Source organism: Camellia sinensis, chromosome 2 (genome assembly GCF_055761805.1).
Source record: "Camellia sinensis isolate YWXY chromosome 2, ASM5576180v1, whole genome shotgun sequence".
In the NCBI taxonomy this organism is placed as follows: domain Eukaryota; kingdom Viridiplantae; phylum Streptophyta; class Magnoliopsida; order Ericales; family Theaceae; genus Camellia; species Camellia sinensis.
The window spans coordinates 108,220,716-108,248,616 of record NC_138962.1 but is presented as its reverse complement, the minus strand read 5'-3'; the positions used below and the strand labels follow the sequence as shown (position 1 = coordinate 108,248,616).

At 34.2% G+C, this 27,901-nt stretch overlaps 1 protein-coding gene across 2 annotated transcripts; it reads right to left on the bottom strand.

Moving 5' to 3' along the window:
- Positions 1–917: 917 nt before the first annotated feature.
- Positions 918–26,475, bottom strand: XRN4 (exoribonuclease 4). Of its 2 annotated transcripts, none has more exons than XM_082915412.1 (22): positions 25,992–26,475; positions 19,760–19,862; positions 19,610–19,689; positions 19,342–19,533; positions 19,058–19,177; positions 18,830–18,892; positions 18,583–18,732; positions 18,308–18,472; positions 18,052–18,129; positions 16,275–16,361; positions 13,613–13,693; positions 8,271–8,366; positions 6,224–6,294; positions 5,653–5,781; positions 5,482–5,558; positions 5,338–5,378; positions 5,119–5,193; positions 4,013–4,164; positions 3,816–3,920; positions 3,586–3,661; positions 3,146–3,228; positions 918–2,095 (listed from the first exon to the last, which is right to left on the bottom strand). In XM_082915412.1, the coding sequence occupies exons 1-22, from the start codon at positions 26,196–26,198 to the stop codon at positions 1,480–1,482; spliced, it is 2,847 nt and encodes a 948-aa protein (XP_082771538.1). In that variant the 5' UTR covers positions 26,199–26,475; the 3' UTR covers positions 918–1,479. The 2 variants fall into 2 exon arrangements, with proteins under 2 accessions (XP_082771538.1, XP_082771539.1); XM_082915413.1 differs by having other exon boundaries at positions 4,013–4,059.
- Between the last annotated feature and the right edge of the window lie 1,426 nt (positions 26,476–27,901).

The following is a 27,901-nucleotide window of genomic DNA, read 5'->3' as shown; positions in this document are numbered from 1 at the left end:
GAAATGAGCTGAAGTCAAGTAGCTTGAAACCTTTGTCGATTTACAAGTGTTAAATGTAAACACAACATTCCATTTTGGTCGAAATGAGTCCCTGAATAGCCCGCCCTTGCTCTACCAGTTTATATGGCAACCTTTCAAAACTGCATTCTCTACATAAAAGTATAAAAGGAAAATGGTGGAACGTAGTTGAAGGGGACTAGGGCATAGGAAAATAAAAAGAATAGAGTATATATGTAATATGCATACTACAATGACTTTGTATACGTTTTCGTACTCCTATTAGATCCACAAGACGACCAACAAATTGGCTATTGTGAAAAAATGTTCATGCTTGTATGGGTCTTCCTCAATATGAAACCTTCTTTAATTGAAAGTATAGTTGCACAAAGCGGAAGCGAGGGGCAGATGTGGGAGCGGAGGCAGGGCAGAGAGGGCCCATAGGAATTTCCTGCTACTAAAGTTTGGGGGCTTTACTCAATATGGAACATTTCTTGGGCAGCTACATAGCTTGCCTAGCACTACAGTTGCCCCTGGTTTAAGATCAATTCAAAAGGTAAACAAATCAAAATTGGACAAATTTTAAACTCGTTACGTTTTCAAATCAAACTCGAATAACTTGCTGATTGGCTCAACTGAGTTCATTTAGCCCTAATTATCTAGTTAAACATCCGGGATTAAATCTGAAATTAGAAAGTAACATATCCTATGAAACACCACTGAAAGTAAGTACTGAGAGGAATTTGGAAACATTTCAAGTACTGTTGTGGTCATGGAACATATTAAGGAGATTGTAACTGACCAAAAACAGGTCAGCTTTTGTCGTTTTTACAGTTCAATTGCAAATTCAAGACCTTCCTTCTGAACAAGCAAAGAGAGCAGAATTCCCTCCCACAGTACAAACAGTCCAAACGCAAAAATTAACAAATTGTATCGATCAAATTCTTTCCCATAAATTGAAAATGTGAACATTACTCAATTTTCCTGACAAGAACCTGCCATTAAAATTATAACAGAATAAATCTAAAGCCCAGAGTGTACATTTCTTTACATTCCTCTTCAACAACATAGCAAATAAGGGAAAGTTAGAAGAGGCTGGGGTTGTTATATTGTCAGATATGGTACAACAGTACAACCTGTGCAATTTCCCACTTTTTCCTCCTGATTCTATGGGAACACTACTTAATCCATGTCACATCTTGGAAAGGAATAAAAAAAATTGGGTGAACAACATTTTGGAAAATTTGATCTTCAAACCGACACTCCTGCTCTTGTATACAATTGTTGATTTGCTCAGGCAGTTCTTTTTCTGTTGCACTAGAAGATGATACGTCTTCACTGGATCTGTCGATGTCAAATTCTTGAATTAGGCATAAAGAGTGCAGGATACCTGAGATTTTGATAAACTTGCTCAAACGGAAGAGATTACATCGAGGGTACCCATGAACTGAAAATAAACATGATACTATCACACCACTTCAATCAGACGGATTCTGGGGGCGCCAGACCCTTCACTTGATAAACTTTCTTCACTTGAGCTTCATATGTTGAAGCTGTTGACTTCTGTTGTTGGTCATAGTACATTCCAGAACTACTAGGCGGTCTATTGATCCACTTGGGAGGTGGTGATGGAAGTGAAGCCATGTTTTGCACAAACTGGTTCCCATTATTTGGCAATTGTCCTGAATTTGGCGTCATCAGAGACATCATTGCTTGTGGCCTGGTTCTGACTTCATCAATTGTCAAAGCAGACATCCCAGCCCTTGAGTATCTATCTTGTGCCTTGATATTCTGTCTGTTGCCTTGGAATTCATACTGAGAAGGCGCAGATCTAGGAGGACCTGTTATGGCTCGGGGATTATTATAATTTCCATAGTAGGGACTTGAATTGTCAATGAATCCCCTTCCATACCCAGAGGGTCCAGCTGCTCTTGGTCTATTAATTATTACATGGTTGCTTTGGGAATTCCTATATGGAGTTTGTTGAAATGATTCAGAATAATTGTTGTGATTGGGTTTCAGATTCAGAGTGTTCTTAAGCAAACGATGCGCTGCTTCTCCCAACCGAGGACCAGATATTGACCCCAGTATGGGTGGCCTGAATAGAAAGCCATCAAAAGCAAATCACAAGTATGTCAAGATTTGTTGTCGTTAGTGGCAAAAAAGCATAATATCAACAATTTCTGATCATAAAAACGGTTGAAATCAAAATTACTAATGTCGGTGTCAATGCATAAGGTGAATCATGAATTATGGACTTCTGATAGAATGCAAATTGGGAGTGAAGAAAGTGCGCTTCAATATGAGTGGAAGTAATAAAGACAAGGGGTGAAAAATCTTGACTTGATCTGATTAAGAGTTCCAGTTGGATCTAATCATGTTTGAGTCAATACAGTGTTGAAATAATTAACCTAATTGTTAAACAGGCCGTATCCCAGTTAGCAGGCAATACTGGTCTGTCTGATTCACTAGCCGTTAATGTCCACCCCTTTACAACAGAAATGTGACCAGGCCATTTAAGCCTTTAAGTTGGGATGGTTTTGCAAATGAAAATATAGATAACGCCAAGTAAATCCTGGACCATCTTGTCTCTAGAATATTTGCCTGGTTCTTAAATAGATCAGTTTGGCTGGCAAATCTCTTCTATCCACATCTTAACATGACACAAACACTAAATATCTTAACATGATTGCAACCGTAGAAAGGACTTAAAAAAACTAGTTTAAAAGCAGTCAGACAGCTTGGGCAGTTAAATATCTAGGAACTTTGACACAAATAGAAACATACAAACTTCCATATAGAATACGACTTCCCAATTCAAATTCTTTCGAATTCATTAAAATGCCATGAACTAACTCTTTTTTCAAAATATTTGGAGAATGCTATAATCACAAAATCAACGGTTCTTAAAACCCCTCCCCACATCATAGGATCCACCCATGTGAGAATGAAAAATGTATTTAACTTCTTTTTTATCCCAATGAAACATCAGTTTTTGGCCATGCCAGTTCAAATTACTACAAGAGTAGTCACGTTTTGGGCTCCAGATGGGTTCCCTAACATAGAATGCAAAAAAAATTAAAAAATATAAAATACTGCAAAGATTGAGCAGATTCACAATCCCAAAATAATCAAAATGCATTCTTACCTATCTCTGTTTTGCTGGCGCCGGCCACCATTATCTTCATGCCATAACAAAGGGAAGGGTTTTATGTCCAAAGGACTTAAAATCTGCAGAGGTAAACATATGTCAAAGAAACACTATATTGTTTAAAAAGGAACCACCTAACGGCACCAGCAATGCACGCTCATTACAAATATTCACAAGAGAAATATTTCAAGATCCTTCCACTTGTTTCCACAAGTGAAAAGCAGCAAATGGTACCCCACATTGATAAATCAGGAGAAGAAATCTGCCAACATATGTAGGAGGAACAGGTTCCATTCTTAAGTTTTTTTTTTCTTTTTTTTTTTTTGAACTACGTTCCAATCTTTAAGTTGATAAATGAGTCCTTATGCATTCACTCTAAAAAATAAAGGATTACTAAAAGCGACTTTGAAAGTATCCAGATGTCATGTATCACACACCTTTCCAGGCATGTGTATGCCTGCGGGAGGTTCGGCGATGTGTTTATGGTGTGCAGGATTCAGATAGGTAGTATTTCTGCAAAATGGACACACATTTAGGAAAGTAATCTTTAAATTTTCACACAAAAAAAGTAATGTGAATGATAATAAATATATATATAAACAGAAGCACAAATAATAAGAAGTAGAAAAGGAAAAAGAAAATAACCAAACAACAAAAGGGAACTTACAAAATTTGGTTATACTCAATATCTTGCAATCCCCTGACAGGGGACACAACCACATTCCTCCACCCACTCCTTCCACATAACCAAAGATGCCCATTCATTCCTCCACTGCAAAACATTCACAACATATGAAGGTTGCAAACCAGCCCATGCCTACATTAAACACAGCTATCAAAACTGAACAAAGAAATTCAACCAACCTAAGATTTGTGTTAATTGGCCAAGGGTATCTTTGATCTGGGGGTAACTGACAAAAAAAATGGTAGTATGACATAATTTGGGCAGCCAAAGGATGAGAATAATGCACATATAGCAAATCATGCATCACACTATTCCGAAATTGTTCTTGCTCCTACATGTATCAAACCATTGATTAGCATATTTGATTATATAACAAAAGGAACAAAAATAAAATAAATTATCTGATATTAGATAGAATTATGATCTAACTTGAGTTGAATAGTTCTTCAGGCATAAAAACAAAATGTATTCACAAATGATAAGTTTGAAAAGAACAGAGTAACAACCGTGAATTAAGACAAGCATGATAATTGAACGTTCTACAAATACAGAAACATCATACACCCAATACATCAAAACTAAGTCCCCCATGGATAAAAAAAACCAGAAATCAGTCTGATTCCGGTTCTGATTCTATCTCTGCTAATTCCATTTGAAGAAAGGAAGGATCCCAGAGAATCTGAACGAATTTAGAAAACCACAGAACCTGTGATCTTTCAGATCTACCTTCTGTTGGTGTAATAACCAAAAATAAATAATTAATTATGGAGTCAGACCCCAGGTCGAGAGAATCAAACTTAACACTGCAATGTGGGTCAAATCTAAGGTCGAAGCTGGCTGCTTTTCAGTGCAAGAGTTTATGAACAATATTGAGAATGTTAGGAATCTCAATCTGAAAAAAAGTGATTGGGTAAGGGGGTTGTTCGGGTAGCTGGTAGTGTTTGATTTGGTTTTTTGATGAAACGATGGGATGTTGTGTTGGTTCCTTGCCAACACTTTGCTTTCGGCTGATGGGGCAAATTGAATTGTGTGAATGCCGTCCTTTTTGCTAATTTCAGCTATTGCTGCTTTGTATTCATTCAGCTTTCACTTTATCAATGAATTTCTGTTTTGCCGATCAAAAAACAAATAAAAATTGCAGACAAAACCATTGGGGTTCGCCCAGTGGCCAGAACCCAAGGTAACTACGAGGTCACGAGTTCGATTCCACTCCCCATATAATGTACCCCAACAAAATTAATAAATGCAAAGTAAAAAGGGTAGGCAAGAATCCCATGATTCATACCGTCAGAGTGTCCTTCAGTTTCTTTGTTTCAGCAACCAATTTCTTCTCATTGATGAAAGGCAATTTGGCAATGCCCTGATTCACACAAGAAATTCAAGATAGCTTGAATGAGCCAACAACAATATCTGTAAAACTTGTACCAATAGTAGTCCAGGTCATACTTGTAATAAACATATAGGAACATAACAACAAATTTTCTGATAATAGACAACACCATACCTGCCATGCAAAGCGCTTGCCATTCATATCAATCTCAAAATCTATCCAAATAAGAAAATTGCAACTATTAATGAGCAGCAAAAAGGAAAAAAAAAAAGGTTCAAAAAGAAATACTAGAAAACTATAAAACTCAAGTAATACAACCAGAAGGGTAGAATTCTTGGATCGGTGATGCTGGATCAGTCATCAATCTCCTGTACTCTTCAGGCAGAGCACTAGAACTGTAACATGAAAGAGATGAGTTCATACAGTACCAAATGCAGCAGCACAGAGAGAGAGAGAGAGAGAGAGACAGAGTGAGAAAGTAATACGGACCTTGTAGCAGGCAAGGTTCCCATTAGCTGGTCGAAAGGCTTAAAAGGCTCTCCCGGGAAAAATGTTATTTCTAAATCAGTTAGACCATTTAGATCGGAAGCAAATGGAGCATAATGATATGGATAAAACCTGAAGCAACAACAGGACATTTAGTATAAATGCAAGTACACTGAAGGGCAGCAATCTACACAACATAAAACAGTAACAAGCATTAGCCTCCTTAATTAAACAGGTGTATATATCATCTGTGTGGTGGGATGGGGATTAAGCATCTGCTCATATCTACCTGGTCCCAATGTCATCTTAAAAATAAGATCCTATAAAAGTGCACATCTGTAGCATGCTTTGGTTGACTTCCATTTAGACACAAAGCCAAAACCCTCTGTTTTCTCATCCAATCCACACAATACATATTGCATAATATGGGTGCACAACCTCTTCTTTGGCCATAATGTCTTTACAAAAACTCATTATTGACATATGTACTACTACTAATATTTATATACAAACACAACGGAATATTAGTATTCCTGAATACACAAGTAAAATGAATTATAAATCAAAAACTGACCATAGCCATGAGCAGACACCATGGTAGTAGTACTGGCAAACCCAGCATAAACCTTCTACATATCTCAAAACCTGCAATTATAACTTCGGATCATTAATTGCACCCCGTGATGTGGCAATCATATAAAGCAGGGTTTGGGGAGGGCAAGACCTCCACCCATAAAGTGAGAAAATAATTAAATTTGGAAGAGAGCATCCTTAGCCATACAATAAGATATTCATGGAAAACATTTTAGGGGAAAAAATTGAGTAAAAAACACAAATGTAAGGGAAGAAACGAATTGGCTACTCCTTCAAGATGGTGACAAAGGAATCATCATATGTAACATGAAGTAGTTGGGATAACACACCAATAACAGGAAGTAAATAGCAGAAATCTTTCCAGAAGATAAATTTCAAGCAAGTAAGCCTTATAATGCATTGCATCCCAAAATTTGTCTTATAAAGTAACGATGGTCTTTTTTTTTTTCTTTCTTTTTTTTCCCTTAACAATCCCTCTCTTTCACCGTGTGTAAATACGTCTCATATTGGCAGGTATTTCCTAGCTGGCTAAGAGTTTTTTTTTTTTTTTTTAATTATTCGAGAACGAGCCAAGGGGGCACAACCGTTACACTAGGGCTGCAAAAGAATGGAGCTGTTCTTGAATGGAGCTGTTCTCGACCTCGGCTCGTTAAGGTCTTAGTTCAGCTCAATTCGTTAAATAAATAAACGAGCTCGAGCCTAACTTTTACGCTTATTTAGTAAACGAGTTAAGCTCAAACTCGAATAAGCTCGGCTTGTTTGTCTTTATTTAAATTATAAAATAAATATATTTTATATATTAAATAATATAAAAAATATGTATAAATAATAGAATAATTATATGATTTATATGTTAAATAATATATTTTTAAAATAATATATAAATACATTTATATATTTAAATAATGTTAAAAATTGTAAAAAAAAATCATTATTGAGCTTCGAGCTAAGCTCGATTAATGTTAACAAGCCAAGCCATGCAAAGCTCGGTGTTTGCAGCCCTACATTACACAACAGAGAGAGCGAGAGAGAGAGAGAGAGAGATTGCAATCAGAAAAAGAACCAAGATGGACCCAATACCTCTAGGTGAAGGAAGTCGGCCAAGTCTAATTGGTGAAGGACATCTCCCAAGTCTATATAAAGTCATATAATGCTTCTAATTTAATTTAAAATAGTTTTGAGAGATTTATTTCTAGCAAATATGCTGTTTTTGAGATTGTGTGATGCAATTAAACCCTAAGTGTGATGCCTAAAGCCTCTAGGAGTGATTTCTAGAACTATTTTCTCTTTTTTCCTTAGTTGGATTTTCTGCACTTTAATTGCCCAACCAGATTTGTTCTTTCCGATCCCTACATCTTATTCTCTAAGCTTAAACCTTGATATCCTAATTCCCAAACTCTAGATCACCTTAGACAACCCAAAGCACAAAAAATATTGTTCAGGAGTCCACCAAGATCACAATTCATCAATAAGACCAGTTCGCTTTGTAATGAGTACCAGCAAACTTCAAAAGAAGAAATACAAGTACAAATTACCATCATACTCACATTTTAAAAAGTACCATATCTCAAATACTTTCACCAGGATCTTACCACTCTTTCAAATATATCAACTAATCCAATACAAAATCATAGAAGTTATGTGGGAAAACAGATCCTCCAAATAAACTGATAATTGTCCAAATGCCTACAAGTTTGACTACATTTCTTCAATTATTCTTTGCAGAATTTCACAGAACAAGCACACCTTGTACCTACTCTCCTAGCAAAGGTTCAGCAGAACAATTTTGAAAAGCATAATCACATAATTGAAACATGGAAAAACCAGCATGCATAATGCACATTCAAGTCAGCCAAAAGAATAAACATTAACATCAACAAACAGTAAGAAGTTCGACATCCCCTACATTATTTTGATACATCATGGTACCTGGAAAACATATATAGAGGATGAAGACATGTTAATATAAATGAAAATTTTAGCACTTGTTCATTCTTTGAGACTGTGCAAAGCTAGAGAGAACTTACTGCATCCTTTCTAATTTCATCAATTTTTTCTGGGTCTGATTCATCAAATTTCTCGGCATAATACCTTTCTTTATATCCAGGCTCACCTAATTTCACCTGAGCAAATTAGCAAATTTCTTAATATTGAATCAAGAGAAAACCAGCCATACAATTGTGTTTCATGTGCATATTGCACAAGCAGACATGCAGGCTATTCAAAGATTTGATATCAAGAAACCGAAGTGATGAGATCACTATTTGTCACCCAAAAAGAGAAAAAGAAAAAAGGATGCATTCATATATACAAACCTAGAATAATTGTTTATAAATTCCAATTTCCACAACATTTGGAAGTGAAATTTCAAATTTATTGAATCAATACTGAGGTGTTTGAAATTCTAATGAGATTGGATAGGTTGTTTTTAGATTACAGAGAAGGCTTAATTGAATAATCTAAAAACTTAAAAATGAACCAATTATAGAAATTTCTTTCTTCCTTTGGGGTGGGGGTGGGGGTTTATGTGGCAAAAATAAACCATAGAGTTTCTCAACTACCTTTATCTTCTAATAAACATTGATACACATACAAGTATGATGCCATGCAAACAAGCCAACACAGAAATTTCACAAATCAGTAACATATATATAATTTAAACATTTATGTGGCAAAAATAACAAATAAATCAACTTTACATGACAAATTTATACCTGATACAAACAAATAATAAAAAATTATACATTTTCTATGCATATATATTGGAAAAGAGGTGTAAATAGGAAGTACTAATTTCTACTTTAGAAGCACCTAGTACTCACAAATAAATTAAAACTTGTGTGTTGGTAGGGTTTAAAAATTAAAAAGCCTAAAAGAGAGTATTAAGTGTAAACTCAACTATCTCCGCCTTCAAAAAGACACTAATACAATCACAAAACATGCATATGACACAATTCAAATATGCTGACATGAAAATTTTAAAAACATAAAAGACACGGAAATGACTGAGATACAATGACGAAGGCATATAAAAATTTACACAATTACATGGAAAGATAACAAATTATTCATTTTTTACACACAAAAAAAAATTTAAACCTATTACATGAAAATAATAACAAATTTCAACACTTTCTAGGGCTTAATTACACGGACCTCTCCCGAGGTTTCAGAAAAATAAACGGACATCCATTCTGGTTTCTGAAACTACACTGATCTGCCTTACCTTAGCGAACAATATACACAAACCTCCCTTTGCTCATACACAGACCACCCTTCCGTTCTACTTTCTGGTTTTTGAATGTTCAAGAGTATATCTGTATTGAGCAAAATTATACACATATCTGACAAAGATCATAGAGAGTGTGATTGAGGGATTGATTGCTAATGGTGGTGATAGATCGCAATGGTGTTGGGTGATGGTGGTGATTGAGGGTGACAAAAATGGAGTTGCGCAAGGAGACTTAACTAATCAAAGGCGGAGAAGATAGAGTTGTGCACAAAGACAAAGACAATCTTGTGTGCAGTGTTTTTAATGGCTCAAGGCGCACCAAGGCGTCAAAGGTCTCTTGGGGCTTCAGCACAAGGCGAGGCGCAGGCTTTATTGAAGTACAGCGCACAGTCTCAGTTAAAAATAGATAAATTAACATAGACTAATGATTCACATAGCATATAAGTACTAAGAAAGGAAATTTTATTTTTATTTTTTTAAAGTAACCAAAGCAAATTATAGAATAATTTTCAAAGCCATAAAAGAGCATATTACATAGCATTCCAATTTTCAAAAGTAAAATAATCCACATTCAACAAAAAAAAAAAAATATATATATATATATATATATGAAGCTTTTTGCAAGTGAAACACTGAAACTATAACTAAAAAAAAAAAAAAATTGGAAATGAATTAATACTAAAAAAAATAATGCTTAAAGGATTTTTTTTTTTTTTTTTTTTTTTTTTGTAAGTTGATGTTCATTTGAAGCTTTTTGTAAGTGGAAACTATAACTAAATTATGTAGCTAATCAATGTTTCCATATTGGCAAACAAAGTGGTGTCATATCATCAAATTAAAAATTCCAAGTGCAAGATGATGCCACACCTGATGACATTCTCAACTAAAAAAGAAAATCAATTGTCTCTATTTGATTATAAGAAGAAGAATAACCCAGCCCAGCACATCGAATAAGCAAAAGAAAAAAGAAAGAAAAAAAAAAACAGAGAGCAGCGAGGAAGCCAAAAAAAAATTGAGACAGATGGAAAAAAAATTGAGGCAGCGAAGAAGAAGAAGAGAAGGAGAAGAAGAAGCATCGAAGAAGAAGAAGAAGAAGAAGAACTACCTGATCTAGACAAGACAAGACAAGCCGAAGGGAAGAGACTCAGACACCATAAGGTTTCCTCGCAAGATTTCTTCTAATGAATCGATTAGGGATTTTCAGTCGTATTTGGGGCTAGGTATTGAGCTATATCCCTCGGAGTTGTAATCCTATATAGTTGGAGCCTTTAAAAACACTGATATGAACCGTTAGATTTCAATCAGAAAACAAGAAAAATAAAGCCCCAAAAGTCACGCGACTTGTGCCTCTCTTCGCCTGGCCAAGTCGCTGTGCCTTCTTCAACTCACCTCACCTTGAGTGGCTTAAGGTGCTGCACCTGCACCTCGCTGCGCCTTGCGCCTAGGCACACCTTTTGCAACACTGATCTTGTGAGATGGTGATTTCAAGAGAAGTAGGGAAGGAAGAAAGAAGTGAGGACAGAGAGATTAGATGGGACAGACGGTGGAGATGTGTTGTAAAAAAAAATGAAATTGGTGTCTTTGGTTATATAAAATTTAATTTGTATTTGTTTGGTCATAAGTACGGTGGTGAAAATTCAGTTTTGTAAAGAGATAAAATGGTAATTGCACAAACACGTACTGTTAATCTCCGTCACTCGACAAATCCAACAAGGGAGGACAGTGTAATTTCATAAACCACAACGAAGCTCCCTATAATTGTCAAAAAACAAGGGAGGTCCATGTAATTAACACTATTTTCTATATTTATATGTTGGAGAATAAGTGTGAATTGAAAGTCTTTAATGTCTAACTTAGAAACACTTAGTATTTACAATCAACTTAAAAAACATATTAACATGTGTATAATAAATTATACATTTTTGCATTACCAATAAATTATAACTATTAAATGAAAATAATAACATATTATGTCAGTGTTAATATGTGTGGAATAGAAGGTTCAATTGTCTACTTTAAAAGCCCCGAGTATTCTCAAACAAATAGGACTTTGGATAATAGGGTTTAAATCTTTCTTCTTTTTGTTTGTACTTTAAACCTTCTATTCCTCCTTTTTTTTTTACTTTCAATCAGATTCCCATTGTATTTCCTTTGAAGTTACATTGGGTCTTGACATCTGATTCACAAGTCTAAACAACAGGTGTGCATGTCCACACTTGTTTGCAGCGTGTTTGGTTTTAACAAAATAAAAATGAAAAGAATAATAGGGTATGTTTGGATGCATGTCTAGCATGTGTTCAAGTGACATGTCCAACCCCAGTATGAAGCAGATGCACCATCTGGTAAGTATTTCCATGCTTACTAGGTCACCTTTTAAGACCCATAGAGCCACTTGCATCGCATATGACATTAAACAACAAACTCAAAATTAACCAATCATTCATAGCCTGTGCTATTTCTTTTTCTTTTTTCTTGCCTTGAGTGAGGGAATAAGAGGGCAAAAAGCATTGAAATTTTTAACTGCCTTCACCTTGTGGGCCACCATAACTCAACCTCAATAACAATTTGTGTTATTTGATAAGTACTTAAATAAAAAACATAATCCATACAGAAACAACAATTTATAAATAATCTCCTTCTAAGGTATAGGAAAGCATAAAGTAAAGATGAGTGACAAGAAAAGTTAGTAATAAAAACAAAAACAAAAACAAAAACAAACAACTAGGCTCCAAAAATCCAAGCTAATTGGAAAGCTAAGTAGATAAAGCATGCTCAATCTGTTCAGAAATGGGCCAACAATGTATCTCAAGTCATCCAACATCCTCCCTCATGTAACCTCATTTTGCACGTGAAGTTGCAAGCAGACATACATAGAAAGAAGCGTAAATGCAAACAAGGAACATGAGCAAACGAAGAGACTTGAATGAGAAACAAAAGCAAATAAAGAGATTTGAACCCAAAACCCCTCAAAACTAAAGCTATGATACCATGTTGAACCACTACTGATTCCAAAGCTTAAGTTGTTAGGAAATGAACCGACAATGATTATCAAGCTATCCAATAGCTTATTCAAATGACTACGACAATGCACCTCATTTAATGGAAAAACCAAAATTGGAATTAGTTAATCAAGCAGCCAAGAAATAAGATCACTGATCTTAAACTGAAGAAGAGAAAAATGGAGGAGTTGGGGGATGCAAATACACAAACATTCAACTCTTTTAGGCCATTTTTGGATCAAGAATTGAGTAGGGAATTGAGATGTTAACAAAACTTAGCTTGTACTTTCATTCACTTTTCCATTCCTTTTTCTTTTCCTATCTTTTCCCTCCACAAATTCTTCCACAATGCTTGATCCAAACACACCCTTAATCAGGCAAGTATTTCCATAGCAACTGCAACCTTCACTAGTCCATTTAATGACTATCAAGAAAGCACTTCCCCCAAAAAAACTGAAAGGATCAACGGCAAAATCCAGGGCTAAGAAAAGGAAAGGACATGGCAAATAATGGTGCAGTTTGGTGCTGGGAGAAAGGTGCTTTTCAGTTATGTTACTTAGGTACGGATGCAAGTAGCCAATGCAGCTGTGTAACTAGTGTCCAATTAATCTAACTCCCATATTCAAGGATATGGAGACACGACAAAATATTCATAGTTCTTACTATACTCTTTTTATTTACTAATTAATGGAACAATTTGAGTTTTGCCAACCTTGAGAAGTATACTTTTTATTTCTTTTTCCAATAGGTGTTGCTCCAAAAAGATCTATGACCAAAATATTTCAAGCCTACAGTATAATGGATAATCTTTTATTAAATAAAAAACCCATCTCCTAAATTAGAAACTTTCTCCCACATCAATTCCCCTTCCTTAAGTATTATGTATCAAATCAAGTAAAATAATGAATGCCATTCTTATTGCTAGACAAAAGAAAGTCTGAGAGGAACCAAAAGAGAAATGATTAAGCTTAGTTTTGAAAAAGCTTATGAATATGTAGCTATCATTAATTTCAACTTTGGTTCAATTAAAACCCAATCAAATCAGTCTCCCTGTCCACAATCAAAGTTTACCATAAAAAGTTTAATTAGGTGCTCGTTACTTGGAAGATCTTTCAATAAAACCAAGGAGGAATCAAACCTTGTCCACAACTGGTACTGGTGGCTCCTGAGAAACCTCTTTTCTTGCTCTAAGCTTCATTTCTTCATTATTCTCCATAGCCTGACATAATATTTAAAAATAATATAAAAAACAATTAAATTAACCACAATTTATTAACACCAATAATAAATGGATTTTTTAATTAAGATATGCACTGACGGCATAAACAGAACCCATGCATCACATCAACTAAAAAAAATCCCTGGCCACAAATAAATAAACATATAAAATTGCTCTTCAGTCTATACATGGAGTCTTATGTCCTAAAGAAGATCAAAAGTCATTCTTTCTTTCTTTGGTTCCTGCTCTACCACCCCACCACAAATGCAAGAAGTCTGCTATTCCTCTAATAAAAACCCATGAAATCCCAAACATCACAAGGCACATGTCCCACAACTCCTTCACCGCCCCATAATGAATATGTGGCCCATTCACCTTATCACACTTGCATGTACAACACCAATTGACTGTAAAATGTCCTCATCTTCAATTAGGATCTTCTTGTGAACTACATTCTAAGCCAAAAAAATGCCCCCTTCAAAGCGGCACCAACTAACCAATCCCCTATCCAAAAAGAATCTCTCGCGTCTACTAATAATGTTTCATAAAAGGACTTCACCCGAAACACACCTCAAGATGAAGGAATCCAACAAAAAGCATTGTGGAAGCTCATCACATCCCCATCCTACATTTCTCCTCAATGGAATGTCCTAAAACATATTATTACCATCACGTTGCAACAGTAGCTCAAAATCATCCCAACTCACATAATAACCCAACTTCAAAGATAACAAACAAATCTCCATACCAAACAAAACACCAATAAAAATTTCCTAATCCCCAAACACTTTGCTCTCGTAGGCTAACATATTGTGTCCCAATCCATAATATGATGCTTAACTGCTTACCCCATCTCCAGGGGCAGACCTAGAAATTGTCTAGACGGGGGCCAAGGTATGTGCATTTAAGAGAGAGGGGGGGGGGGGGGGGGAGAGGAGAGGATGTTATAGAGCGAAGATAATTTATCACATAAGCATTGCGAAAGACATATTCCATGAAACAAAAAAAAAAAAGTCTAACAAGTCATTTTTTCATTTTCTTCTAAAGTTTTAAACTATTAATTAGATCTCAGTATATAATTGATTAGACCATCATTTTAAGCCATTTTGTTGGTTAAAAAAATCTAGTAAACAAAAAATATACATACCCCTTTAATTTTTACATTATATAATTTGCATGTACCCCCACATGTCGTGCCCATTTTTTTTAAAATTTCCACGTGTGACCTTGACCATTGCCATTAGAATCAACTCCAACTTCTTTAGACTAAACTTCAGCAGTCAAACAACCACGAAAGACAAGAGGTTGGGTGGGTTTGGGGTTGGTTTTTTCGTGGCTTTTGGCTTTTATTAGAAATCTAAAAAAGCTAATGTGTGTAAAATGTTGCTAAAAAGCTAATTTTTTGTCAGTGCAAAAAGTTAATGACATTCAGGTTTTTTAGCTGATGACAACAGCCTAGGGGCTTTTTGGCTTTTTAAGCAAAAGATGGCTTTTTATGTGTACCCTCCAAACCATGGTTTCACATAATGGCGGCAGCCGTCATAATAGTAACGACGCTGACACAATCGTAGGGTATAATGGAGCATGGCGGCGGAAACTAGAGTCATGAAGTTTTTACACTTCTCACAACTTTGAAAATAATTATTGATACGCATGGTTTATTTCAAAATCATATTTAGTGGGATTCAATATAGATTTTTATGAGTTTTGTTCAGTTTTTAGATGTGATCTAATATATTTGCTAAATTTTACACATGTTTTACACTTGAGTGATGTTTCTTACTCAGAAACTAGATTATGTACTCTTTAAGTAAGAAACTTGTTAGAAACAACTCTCATCAAGAAAGAAACTCGCTCCTAATTGAGATAGAACCTCTTAACCATACAAATCTCAAAGAAACAAAAGAAAAACAACTCAAACTTTTTCTAGTACTTTTTATTTACATAATATTTATTTATACTTAACAAAGATAATTTGTAGTTGATAGTAATCTCTAATATTTATTCATATTTCAACACAGATGTTATAACTAGGCAAAAATTAATAATTGTTAGAATGTATATTTTCTTTTAATATAAAATATAGACATGCTCCCATAGCCACTGCCAACCTTAGATACTTCTGTATGACATCGCTCCCCTGCCCTTGCCCTTGCCCTGGTATGCATAACTAAGTTTTCAATATCTAACTTAAATATTGTCATTATAAACTTAGAGCAAAAAAGGGGGGGAAATAAAGGAATAGAAGAACTCTACTGTTGTTTTGATACAAGTAGTAGACCAGTCATCAAAACTCCAAGAAATTTGTGGATTAAATGATAATTCCATAACCTCATGCTGCAGTATAGCAAAATAAAGCTGCAAATAATAATTAGTAACCCAACTAGACAACTAATTCATAGGCTGCACTGTGGTCCAGTGCTTGAGCACCAATACTCTGTAATCTTATTTTTCCTTAAACATCCTAGTTTTTCAAGAAATGCCATTCCTTTTTACAATAAATGCTTACATCTGTTTTCTTAAATATTCTAGGTTTTCAAGGAATGAGAAAGAGTAATAGAGATATACGATAAGGAAGCACCTGCTGTATACGAGACCGCTTCTGAAAGATTTGGTCCTCAAAGACTGCAACTGACTGGATAAAATGTTCCACTCTGTCCAGTAAAACCTGAATAAGTAAATGACAGACTTCAGGACAAGCTTGTAAGAGGCAGATATTCCAACCTAATACCAGATGTTTCAACTTAATAATAAGTGCAAAATCAAGTTACCAAATGACTATCATGAATTAATAATTGCAAAAAGCAATTCCAAGTGTTCACCAAGAAAGAAGATGATTTTGATTGCATTATCAACATAACCGGTCCAAAAATTTTAGAATCCAAATCCTAACAACACAGATTTTATCTTCACTGTGTGTGTCTGCTGTGGACATTATCAATCCAAGGTGGATCCAACTGGGCTCAGGCTAAACTGGGAAGTGACAACTGAAATAACCATCATTCAGTTATTGGATTACCATTTGGCAGGTGAGTTGTGACACACTCCTTAGTGGATTTCGACTTCCAAGACACCATCCTTCTGTCTTAATCGACCAACACCCTTTGTAGGTTCTACGTTAGGTCTACAGCCTTTCAGGAGTGTTACATGATTGTAAAATGTATATTGTACTGCAGCCAAGTTCTATAAGGTCAACTATATCGTATGACACAAAAATGTTGGCTACAAAGAAACATGTTCAAGATATGGGTGTAGATAATTTTGTATAGACAAGTGGTTATACAAGTGGTGTTGCCAGAATAGACAAAACAAGAAGAAAAAAAAAATCCTGTGGAAGTTAGAAGAGACGCCTGTTGAAAATCAAATAAAGAAGAATAGTTTGAGATTGTTCATCCATGTGCACTGTGGATCGACTAATGCACTGTGAGGAGGAGTGATATAAGAGGTTGAATGTGCCATAAAGACAAGAAACCTCAAGAGGTACATGATTTGAGGTGGTGAGAGAACACACAATTCCCATGGATTTAACCAAGTATATGTTTTTTTAATATAATCAATTGGAGAAATTTGGTTTTTATAAAGCAACGTGAGAAAACAAATTCATGCAAAATACCAACACCAAGTAACTGGACTAAGACTTGTTGAGTTGAGGTTGAATGCATGTTATACAATTTTGCCCACAATTAACTCAACACAATGCTGCTTCTGTAAATCTAGTAGAAGCTTTATAAACTTTTTTTTTATTAGGCAGCAAGGAGCCAATCATAAGAACAGCCTTGATAGTTGGCTGATTCAATGCCATTAATTTAATAGAAATGCTGCAGTTCAATCACCATTTATCACTTATTGGGTTGAACAATGAAAGCCTTCAGAAATATATATATATATATATAAACCAACCAAAACCAACATGAGAAAGCTGTATTTTTATTGTTTCAGTTTGTGCGGTGCTATCAACCAGGCCTAGGCTAGGTTTTACATAACCCACCGTTCAGATTTCAGACACTCTTAGAATTGACCATGTTAGATCATCACTAGTCCCAAAAGCTGAAGTTGTTAGAAACTGAGCCCAACAATCTATATCGAGCTCTCCAACAAGATGAATTGTCATTCCTTTGACAATATTGAATATTGGGATTTGTAGAATAGCCAGGTGGCAGGGAGAGAAGATCCCTCAATTAGCAATCTCTGAATCTTGGATCCTTGAGTTAATGTAGAGGGGCCGGTTTCAAGTTTGTAATCATCCTAGGTACATTCCTTATGCACTATGCTTGTAAAAACATCTGCATCTGCAACTAACACATACAACATACAGAACAGGAATTGTGTACTGTAGAATATTTAAAGAAGAATATTACCTCACCCGCATCAGTAAGATAACCACCTATAGCAGCAAACTCCTTTCTATAGACAGACATCAATAGATTAATAGCACCCTGAAAAAAGAAGTGTGTTTTTCTTAGCAAATTGCAGTATGAAGAGAGAAATTCCAATACTAAGGAAGAAAACATCAACATTATAGCATATTTTGATTCTACCACAATGTTGTAATCAGTTTGTTCATTGGAAAAGAGAGAACTAATTCTATTATGCTAAAATCTAAAAGAAACATACCTCACGAATTTCCAATGTCGGCATATGTGGGAGAAAGTCATTGCCAACAAAGAAACACAGAAACACAAAGTCATCCACCAATCGCTCAAAGTTAATCTCAAAAGGAGGGTTGGGAATCTCCAAATCATATTGCAAATATTCTCGCAACACCCAGATGTTGAGGAACTGCCCAGGGCATAAATAAGCTCATAAATAACAGTACACAGAGTATGTGGCAAACAAAAAGAAAATTACTTAAAATTGAATCATCAGAAGGCAGAATGACAATATCCAACCTGATATTTCTTCTTGTGAATCGGTGTGTTGTCCACCACCTTCCCATTAACAGTGTCTTGGCCACCCGGCCTACCACGACACTCAGCAGCCAGATGACCAGCTTCACCACAAAGGAAACATTTTTCTTGCTGTCCAGGAAAAGTGATAACCTGTACAATTGCCAAAAAAAAATAAAAGGCAACTGGCATCAATCATAACTAACCAAAAAGTCAGGGATACAGGAGTGTTTTAAGAGCAGCCACCAACCTCCCTTAATATTGAGAAGTGAACTTCATGAGTCGCTAAAGAAAGCATAATAAGGTCTGCATCCTGCTTGAGATTAACTATATCATTAATTTAGAACTTAATAAATTGCAATTTTATAGTGGATATGTAAAACACTCAAACCTCTTTAAGCACATAGCAAGTGAAAGCAAGAAAAGAAGAGGATTAATGAGATCATTAACAAAAACAAGGACAAGAAATCACACTCACCAGGCCATATAAACAATGCCGAGTATTCGGATTGAAACCAGGAAGGTTACGCTGTAGGCGAATATAAGACATGATTTTGTGTTCACCCTCACCAGGAACATTTGCATCAGAAAGAATGACCTTCAAATAATCACCCAATGCAGCCCCATAAATAAACTAACACAGAAAGTATCCTGAAAGCCAGAAGTATATCGGAAAAGAGAACCAGAAGGGGTTACCCCACAGGAAAGGAATTATCCGATCTTGAAGGGAACAAGAAAAATCTAAGAATAAGTCTACCGAACCTTTGTACTCCGCCAACCAGGGTTGTGATTCAACCTAGACTGTATATAATATTGAAGTGCTACTGAGAGCACTGCCATAAATTGAGTGCCAGGAGTTATGACATTTGTGTCAGATGTTTCAGCCTTTTCTTTGTGAGTCAGATTTCTCCCCTCAGCTTCAAACTCTTTTCTCAATCTTTCTTCCTCAGCTTCCTAAAGATGAAACAAAAGTATAGATACTTACCGACTTTCTCTATTATTAAGCATGACATGAGTAGGAGAAACTTACAGCTGCTGCAGCAGCATCCTTTGCTGCTCTAAAGCGCCGGGAACGTTGTTGATTCATTTTGGCTCTCGGAGCAACCCCATCTACAAACATTAAAGATTACGTGGAAACTAGGAAGGAAGATAATAAGACACCTGAGAAAATATATCTTACCAATTGCCATATAAAGAAGCTTTCTTGGGCGAACCAATGAGAATAGATGGTCAATGTAATCAAATATTGATTTAAATACATCATCATAAGTGGCAGGTGCAGGCTGCATGTGAAAAGAATGTCTCTTCAGAATCACACTAGTAGACTATGAAAATCATGACAAAATAACAGAAAGATGGAGAAAGAGAGGTAGGACAAACTAAAGTCCTTTTTTCAAAATAATAACCCAAGTACCAATCAGGCCAAAACAAATCTCTCAACAACATTACAGGTAACACAAACTAAAGTATTGATCAAAAAATAAGCCAAGTACCAAATAAATCAACATAGATCTCTCAACATAACCAAGTAGCACAAAAGTGACGTTAAGCAGGTTTTTAAACAAGATGCATAAATCTTATCATAGCCCATAATTGATCAATCCAAATGTACGGACCAATTAGTAATATTTCAAAAGTGCCCGACAGAAAATAGTCCCCAGTTAGTAGAATTAGAGACATTGTTATATTCCAGCCTTCACAAGGTTAGCATCTTGTTTTATTTTTCTTTTTCTATTTTTAGAGAAGAAGGGAGTTATAGCTAATTGGCCATGGAGAGAAACAAGAACGAAAAAAAAAAAAACTGCAAATGTTTTTTGTAATGTGTTCAATGTGCTATGTAGGCATCAAATTTATGGGTCAATCATTTCCATTTCTTTTAAATATCAAGGAGGGAGGAGAGGAAAACAACGGCATGGCACTACGTGTACTCAATGGCCCATGCCATGCTCCCAGGCTACTTCCCATGGTCTTCCATTTGTCCGTAGCAGTGTTAAATGAACTCTTAAATTTCCTCCATAGTACCCGTGTCCACCAGACATGACAAGCGAAAGGATGTGGCCCTTGTGTCCAACACCCATACCCAATTTAGAAACTTGGATCCTCTAATTTTATATGATGTTTGAAGAAAGAAGAAAAGGCCCACATTTACTAGTAGAGAAATATTTATTGCCTCTCTAACATGGATGGGATATAGAAATTCTGTATTTTTCAAAAAATTCCATTTAATTTCAAGTACATTTCAAAATAATTCACATCATCCTGTTTAAAAATATTATACAATATGCAATATATGTAGGTGTTCAGGACATGTTCCCATACTCATACCCAACTTTTGGATATATATATATATATATCCAATATCTTAAGATTTTAGTTTAGGCAGGTTTGATACTTGGACAACAAAACGCACCCACCCCTGCACCCAATACTCGTACCCAAGTCCATGTAACATATGTCCGTAATGGTAAAGTTGCATTTTATTAGCTGGCTTTTTTTTCTTGCTTATACATTTAGATTTCTTTTTGAAAGATGTCTCATCCGTATTCCATATCAATACTCATTTATCAAAAAAAAATCATAGCTATCCTCATCTCCTATTCAATAATATTCTTCTCTCCTACTATTTAAAAATATAGATTAAAAAAAAATCCACAAGTGTGTTCAAAACTATATGATGGGTATCAACTTCACAAAGATTATTTTTGGAGAAAGGAAAAAGAAGAGAAACAACCATGTGGGCCTCAACAATGGACTGACGGGTCCCATGATCTGACATGACTGGAAACTAATTTCTATTGCACTTGGATAAAGCCAATGACTACAATATCTTTCATCTAGAAAACCAGAAAAGCTCACAATCATAGACAAATATGTAATTCTGTAGATTTCAGGGTATTTTGATAACTTAATATATGTTTGGTGACAAGTTACCAGGGTGAGTTTCATCAAGTCTTCCCGAGTTTCATCAAGTTACCAGGGTGAGTTTCATCAGGTATTTTGACAACTTAATGAAGATCTCAACAAATTTCAAATTTCATCAACTAATTTTGTTGAACAAATTGATTGGATGTCATCCGAATGATCAAACAGTCCCATACAGCTTTCTCTGATACAGTCCATAAGAAATAACAACTCAACCTCCCATAAATGCATTCATGCATTAATCTAATTTTAGTAGTGTTAAGATCTTCATTTTTGGCACAAAATCCTACACTCACAACCATTCACACCATAAAAAATGATGAATCACCTTAGATGTCATATCTATCATTTAGAAGGTTGCCTGTTTCATCACCACTTTGCTAAAAGCACGTGACCAATTCACCCAGATTTCCAATTAAATTTCAAAATTCCATTTTAAAATTACCAATCCTTGTAAATGATGTGTACAAGGTAAGAACAAGGATACCGCTACCATGCATCATACCTTAAAATTTAATACTGTAATCTACAAAGTCTATTCCTATCATCTACGTTACACAGACCCAGTTGTTAGTATCGGGTGAGAGTGCATATCTAGGGGTTAGACGCTTCAAAACTAAAATTGAGGATACATACGTTAAATGTTTACTTTTAAATATATTTACTACATAAATATGAGTTAAATATTTATTTTTTAAATATATTTATTATTTTTTATCGTATTTATTATTTTTATTGATAATATTTTTAATGTATCTATATAATTTATTTTTTTACTTTTAATTGACATATATATATAATAAATAAATAAAAAATATAACAAATAAGGAATAAGGAATAACAAACTATGTTAAAATAAATAATAAATAAAAATTAGATAATTTCTTTTATAGATTTTATTAGATTTTTTTTTTATTATATATGATTTAATTAGATTTACTATTATATAACAAATTATATGATTTATTTATTATATGTTAAAAAGGGGAGAGAGAGAGAGAGAGAGAATAGATCGACAATATATATATAGAGAGAGAGAATAGATCGGCGAGAGAGAGAGAGAGAGAGAGAAAAGAGGAGATGGATCAACTAATAGAGAGAAAAGGAGATTGACAGAGAAGAAGACATAAAGAAGACGAGATTGAAGAAAACGAGATCGAAGTGATCAAAGAAAACAAGATCGAAGTCGGCGACCAGAGGGAAGTCATCGACCAGGTTCTCCTTGCTCTCTCCTCTTTCATTTCTTCTGTATTTAGGGCAAAATATAGTCATATTCATTTGTAAAGAGCCGTATCCCACACTCGTACCCGTGTTGTGTTGTGTCGTGTCGTGCCGTGCCGTGTTAACATGGGTACCTCTGAAATTCCAAAGAGCCCGTGTAACGTAGCCTACATACCCCATTTTAGAACATACAGTGTACCCCTTCCCATTCCTGTTATATGTACCAAAATGATCAGCTTTTCAAGTAACATAGGGATTAACAATAAGCTTATGAAAGAAAAAATTATAAAAAAAAATAACCTCAAATGATCCACACTATTCTATCAATAATACCACACTGCAAAGAAACACCATGAATATAGTCAACAAAGAAGCTAAAGTCATTAGCCTCCCTATCATTTAGATTTCAAAAAAATATTGAAATTCCAAGAGAAATGTGAGGCGGGGAGGAAGCAACAAAAGCAATATACACATTATGAAAATGACATGAACAATACAAACGAGAAAACAAATTACAAAAAAAATAAACCCCAATCCAAACATGATACATGTAAATTGTGAAAAATGCGCCAGCCATTGAGAAATGCACTACAATAGAAATCTAAAATTTCCCTAGTAAACTATATGAAACATCCATTTGTGTGAATCTCATACTTGCTCTTAATCATAAGATATACCTCTTTCTCACACCATTGTGTTCAACTTTATGTAGCTCACCTCATCACTGCCAGAATCAGTCATCATGTAATGATCTCTTGCTAGAAATCACTCTAAAAGAGCTCTCCAATGCTACTTAATTTGAGTTCTAGATTCATTAATTATCATTTTTTTGTTTTCAACCTTTAGCAAATAAATTCTCGTGGATATTGATAGTCCTAGGGTTTGTTGATCAATTTATGATATATAAGTGAAGCTTAAAAATACAAAGAAGAGATTGAAATAAAATAGATTAGGGCCCATTAGGTTTCATTTTCAATATTTTTTTGTTTCTGGTTTCCATTTTTGTTTTTCATATTTTCAAAAACAAAGACAATGTGAAGTTTGCAAATACAATTGTTTCCATGTTGCCTCCTAGGTTAGGCCAAGGGCTGGGTGTAAGTCCTCTTTGGTGGTCAGAGGATTGGGAGCCCCCTTCCCCACACCCATTGCTATCTCTAATTGAAGCTCTTTGAATCACCAATGCTTATAAATTTTGTCAATTCTAATAATTACCTTAATATTTTTCTTCTTCATTTGCATTTCTTTATTCATACAGTGTTTTTTTTTTTTTCATTTAATACATTGTCTTAACATACAATACCATTGGGCAATGGTTTGTTAGATAATATCACCTTTGCAATGATCTACTGAGCCTTGAAGGGATTACCATTAATCGTAAAACTTTGCGAGTTTCAATATTTAAAAAACTTCACAAACAAAGAGATACCATGGTTCTCCTAAAATACTTTTAACTTCTACCCCTTACTAGAATCCTTACATTCACCCTGAGACTTAGATTTTCATATGGTTTCCATTACTAAAATCTTTTGTGTCTAGTTACATTTCTAGACTTCTATTACGATCTTTGAGTAGAACTCACCCTTGCAAACCGGCTTGCAAGGGGAGGGTGCCCAAGAGGCTTATATGCACATTTCACATGGTCATTGTCTTTGTTAATCGATGTGGGAGCGTAACAACATCTAGTTAATATGCAAAGACTTGAGTTTATAAAAATCATTTATAGAATTCTAATGAATTATCCATCATACATAACTTAGCATAAAGAAACAATCAACTATGTCCAAGTTTCTAACATTTTTGTGCTATTTCTTTACAGTTGTTGGAACATAACAACATTATTGTATTAGATTCAATAATATGTTTCCAATGTATTACTTCCAAACGTAAATAATATATTTTCAGAGCTAAAAAATAGAAAAATCTTAGCAAGCGTTCTACTGGCAGGGCATACCAAACAACAAGAAAATTGAAACACCGAACAGAAAGAAGTCATCACTACGACTGTAATCTCCGATTTGGTATCATGAAGATAGGAGTGAGAGATACAGCAGATTGAACGATTCAGAAAACTTGTTTATGCTTACAACAAGCACAATCTTAGCAAAAATAATACAATTTTTGTATCCACAAACTAGTATTGACTGGTCAAACACAACTCAAATTTGCAATAGATTTAAATACACCCTAGACAAGCCTAAAAACCCAACTCTCTCTCTCTCTGGATCAACTCATTGAATTGATTTCACCTCCAAAATTCACTAGTAAAAAAGAAAAAGAGTAAAACAATCTCTCTACACTTTGCGAGTTTCAATATTTAAAAAACTTCACAAACAAAGAGATACCATGGTTCTCCTAAAATACTTTTAACTTCTACCCCTTACTAGAGTCATTACATTCACCCTAAGACTTAGATTTCTTTTTTGTTTTTTTGATAAATTACCCTAAGACTTAGATTTTCATATGGTTTCCATTACAAAAATCTTTTTTGTGTCTAGTTACATTTCTAGGCTTCTATTACGATCTTTGAGTATAACTCAACCTTGCAAACTGGCTTGCAAGGGGAGGGTGCCCAAGAGGCTTGTATGCACATTTCACATGGTCATTGCCTTTGTTAATCGATGTGGGATCATAACAAGATCTAGTTAATAAGCAAAGACTTGAGTTTGTCTAAAAGGATAAAAGTCATTTATAGAATTCTAATGAATTATCCATCATACATTACTTAGCATAAAGAAACAATCAACTATGTCCAAGTTTCTAACATCTTTGTGCTATTTCTTTATAGTTGTATATGTTTCCAATGTACTACTTCCAACCGTAAATAATATATTTTCAGCGCTAAAAAATAGAAAAATCTTAGCAAGTGTTCTACTGTCAGGGCATACCAAACAAACAAGAAAATTGAAACATGGAACAGAAAGAAGTCATCACTACGACTGTAATCTCCGATTTGGTATCATGAACATAGGAGTGAGAGATACAGCAGATTGAACGATTCAGAAAACTTGTTTATGCTTACAACAAGCACGAGCTATAGACAATCTTAGCACAAATAATACAATTTTTGTATCCACAAACTAATATTGACTGGTCAAACCAAATTAAATTTGAAATTGATTTAAATACACCCTAGACAAGCCTAAAAACCCAACTTTCTCTCTCTCTGGATCAACTCATTGAATTGATTTCACCTCCAAAATTCACTAGTAAAAAAGAAAAAGAGTGAAACAGTCTCTCTACACTTTGGAGTTGCGAAATAGGATACGTACCTTGCCTTCGGGATGAAAACAGGGGTGGATAATTCCATTCATGTCGAGGTACATGTTATCAAACTCCATGCCGTTAGGGTTAGGTTTGGAGATATCGACGGGGAAGAAGACGCCGTTGACGAGCTCCCTGGGCTCTTCCTCGACCACGTCGGAGATCGATTGAGGGTACCGATCCGCCAGCCACTTGTAGAACGCCGGCACTCCCATGGCTTCTGTTCGATCTTCAAATTGCTCAACTTGCTTTGTTTTGTTGTTGCACAGAGGAGAGGGAAGATAGGGAAGGTTTTCGGTTTTCGGTTTTGGGGTTTTTTTTTTTTTGGGTGAGAATCGAAACGGTCGCGATTCGGTGGAGTTCGTTTTTTTTTTTTTTTGATGGTTGATTCGGTGGAGGTGTTAAATCCCTAGGGCTCGTGTCATTTCTGGGGTAATGTCATACGCATTAGGCGTGATAGTGAGTCAAATTGGGTCGGCGGCATTTATTCATGGTCCTTCTTAGGTAGGTGGAGAAAAATTAAAGGAAATAATAAGCCTATGTTTGGGAGGTTGGGTTTGAGTATTTTTTTGAATAAAATAGTTATAAAAAATAAAATAAATTTTTAGTTTAATAAGGTAAAATATTATATTTAATTTATAATTATTACATTATTTTTCTTGTAAAAAAATTTAAAAAAAATCAAAAGTTCTTTTCAAATTAGATTTTTTAACCCATGTTAAAAAAGTCAAAAAAAAATTAAAAAGTCAATTTACTCCCCAAACGAAGTCTAAATATATATAACTTATATAAAAAATTTGATAAAAATGATATAATATTATTATTATTGTAAATAAATTTATTTTTAATATTGTTTTGTTTTGAAATGAATTATATATAACGGGATATATTATTATGTATGAATTTTTTATTTATATAGCATTAGTCAAAAATTAATTTATATTCGTTTGTTTAGTTAGCAGATATAAATTGCACGGCCGTGAGAATTGGTCAGTAATATTTTCAAATTTAAATCGATGAATGAACCGGAAAATATTTTGTTAACAATCTGTCTCTTAAATTAACGAAAAATTGACATGTGACTTACATCTTAAATTTTGAATAGAATGCTTAAAATTAAATTATCAATCTGTTTTAGTTTTTAAAATATTTTTTTCAATTGTTTTATTTGTATTTAGTGAATTTTTTTTAACTTTTTAAATACATCTAATTTAGATATATTTAAAAAGTCTGTTTGCTTTGAATTTTAAAAACTGTTTTCTAATTTTTTTTTAATAGAAAATAACATAACAAAAATAAATCTAAAATCATATTTTTTAATTTTGAAATATTATTTCTTCCTTTTAAAAAGATTAAACTAAATAAAAACGATGAGTTTTTTTTTCATTTTTTCACTAAATTAATTTTTAATTTTATAGAAAAAAAATAAAAAAATTTGAAAACAAAATCAAACGAAGTGAAAATATTCATGAAAAAATCTTTTTTTTTTTTACTAAGGATAAAAAAAATATGAAAATATACAAGTATTTTTTTCTTTTTTTCTAATGATCTTTTTTAAAATTTTCTTCAAATTTTTATTTTTTAGGTGTATTTAAAAATTTAAAATTTTGACTAAAATATAAAAAAAAATTACTAAAATACAAAAAAAAAATGAAAAACTTTATTTAAGCTTAAAAATCAAACAATGTTTTTAGTTAAGGGAGAGAGTGATGATATTGACTGATAGTTTAAGGGGATTAAGTGTAATTTAATACCCTCATTAAGATTCAAATTGAAAAAAAATTTAAAAAATAAAAAAAATAGTTGAGCAGGTTACATGTTACAATTTTTTGGTTACTTGTTGCAATTTTTAATTCAAAAAGGTAAAGTAATATAAGACAATAATTGAAAGGGTAAAATGTAATTTGCCACAATATAA

Bases quoted from the DNA above. Each gene is read 5' to 3' on its own strand.
- XRN4 (XM_082915412.1), bottom strand. From the start codon at position 26,198: ATGGGAGTGCCGGCGTTCTACAAGTGGCTGGCGGATCGGTACCCTCAA. The intron at 6,295-8,270 runs GTAAGTTCTCTC...TTATAATTGCAG, and splicing joins ATGAAATTAGAAAGGATGCA to GTTTTGAGATATGTAGAAGG. The intron at 3,662-3,815 runs GTAAGTTCCCTT...TCCATTTTGCAG, and splicing joins ATTGAGTATAACCAAATTTT to AAATACTACCTATCTGAATC.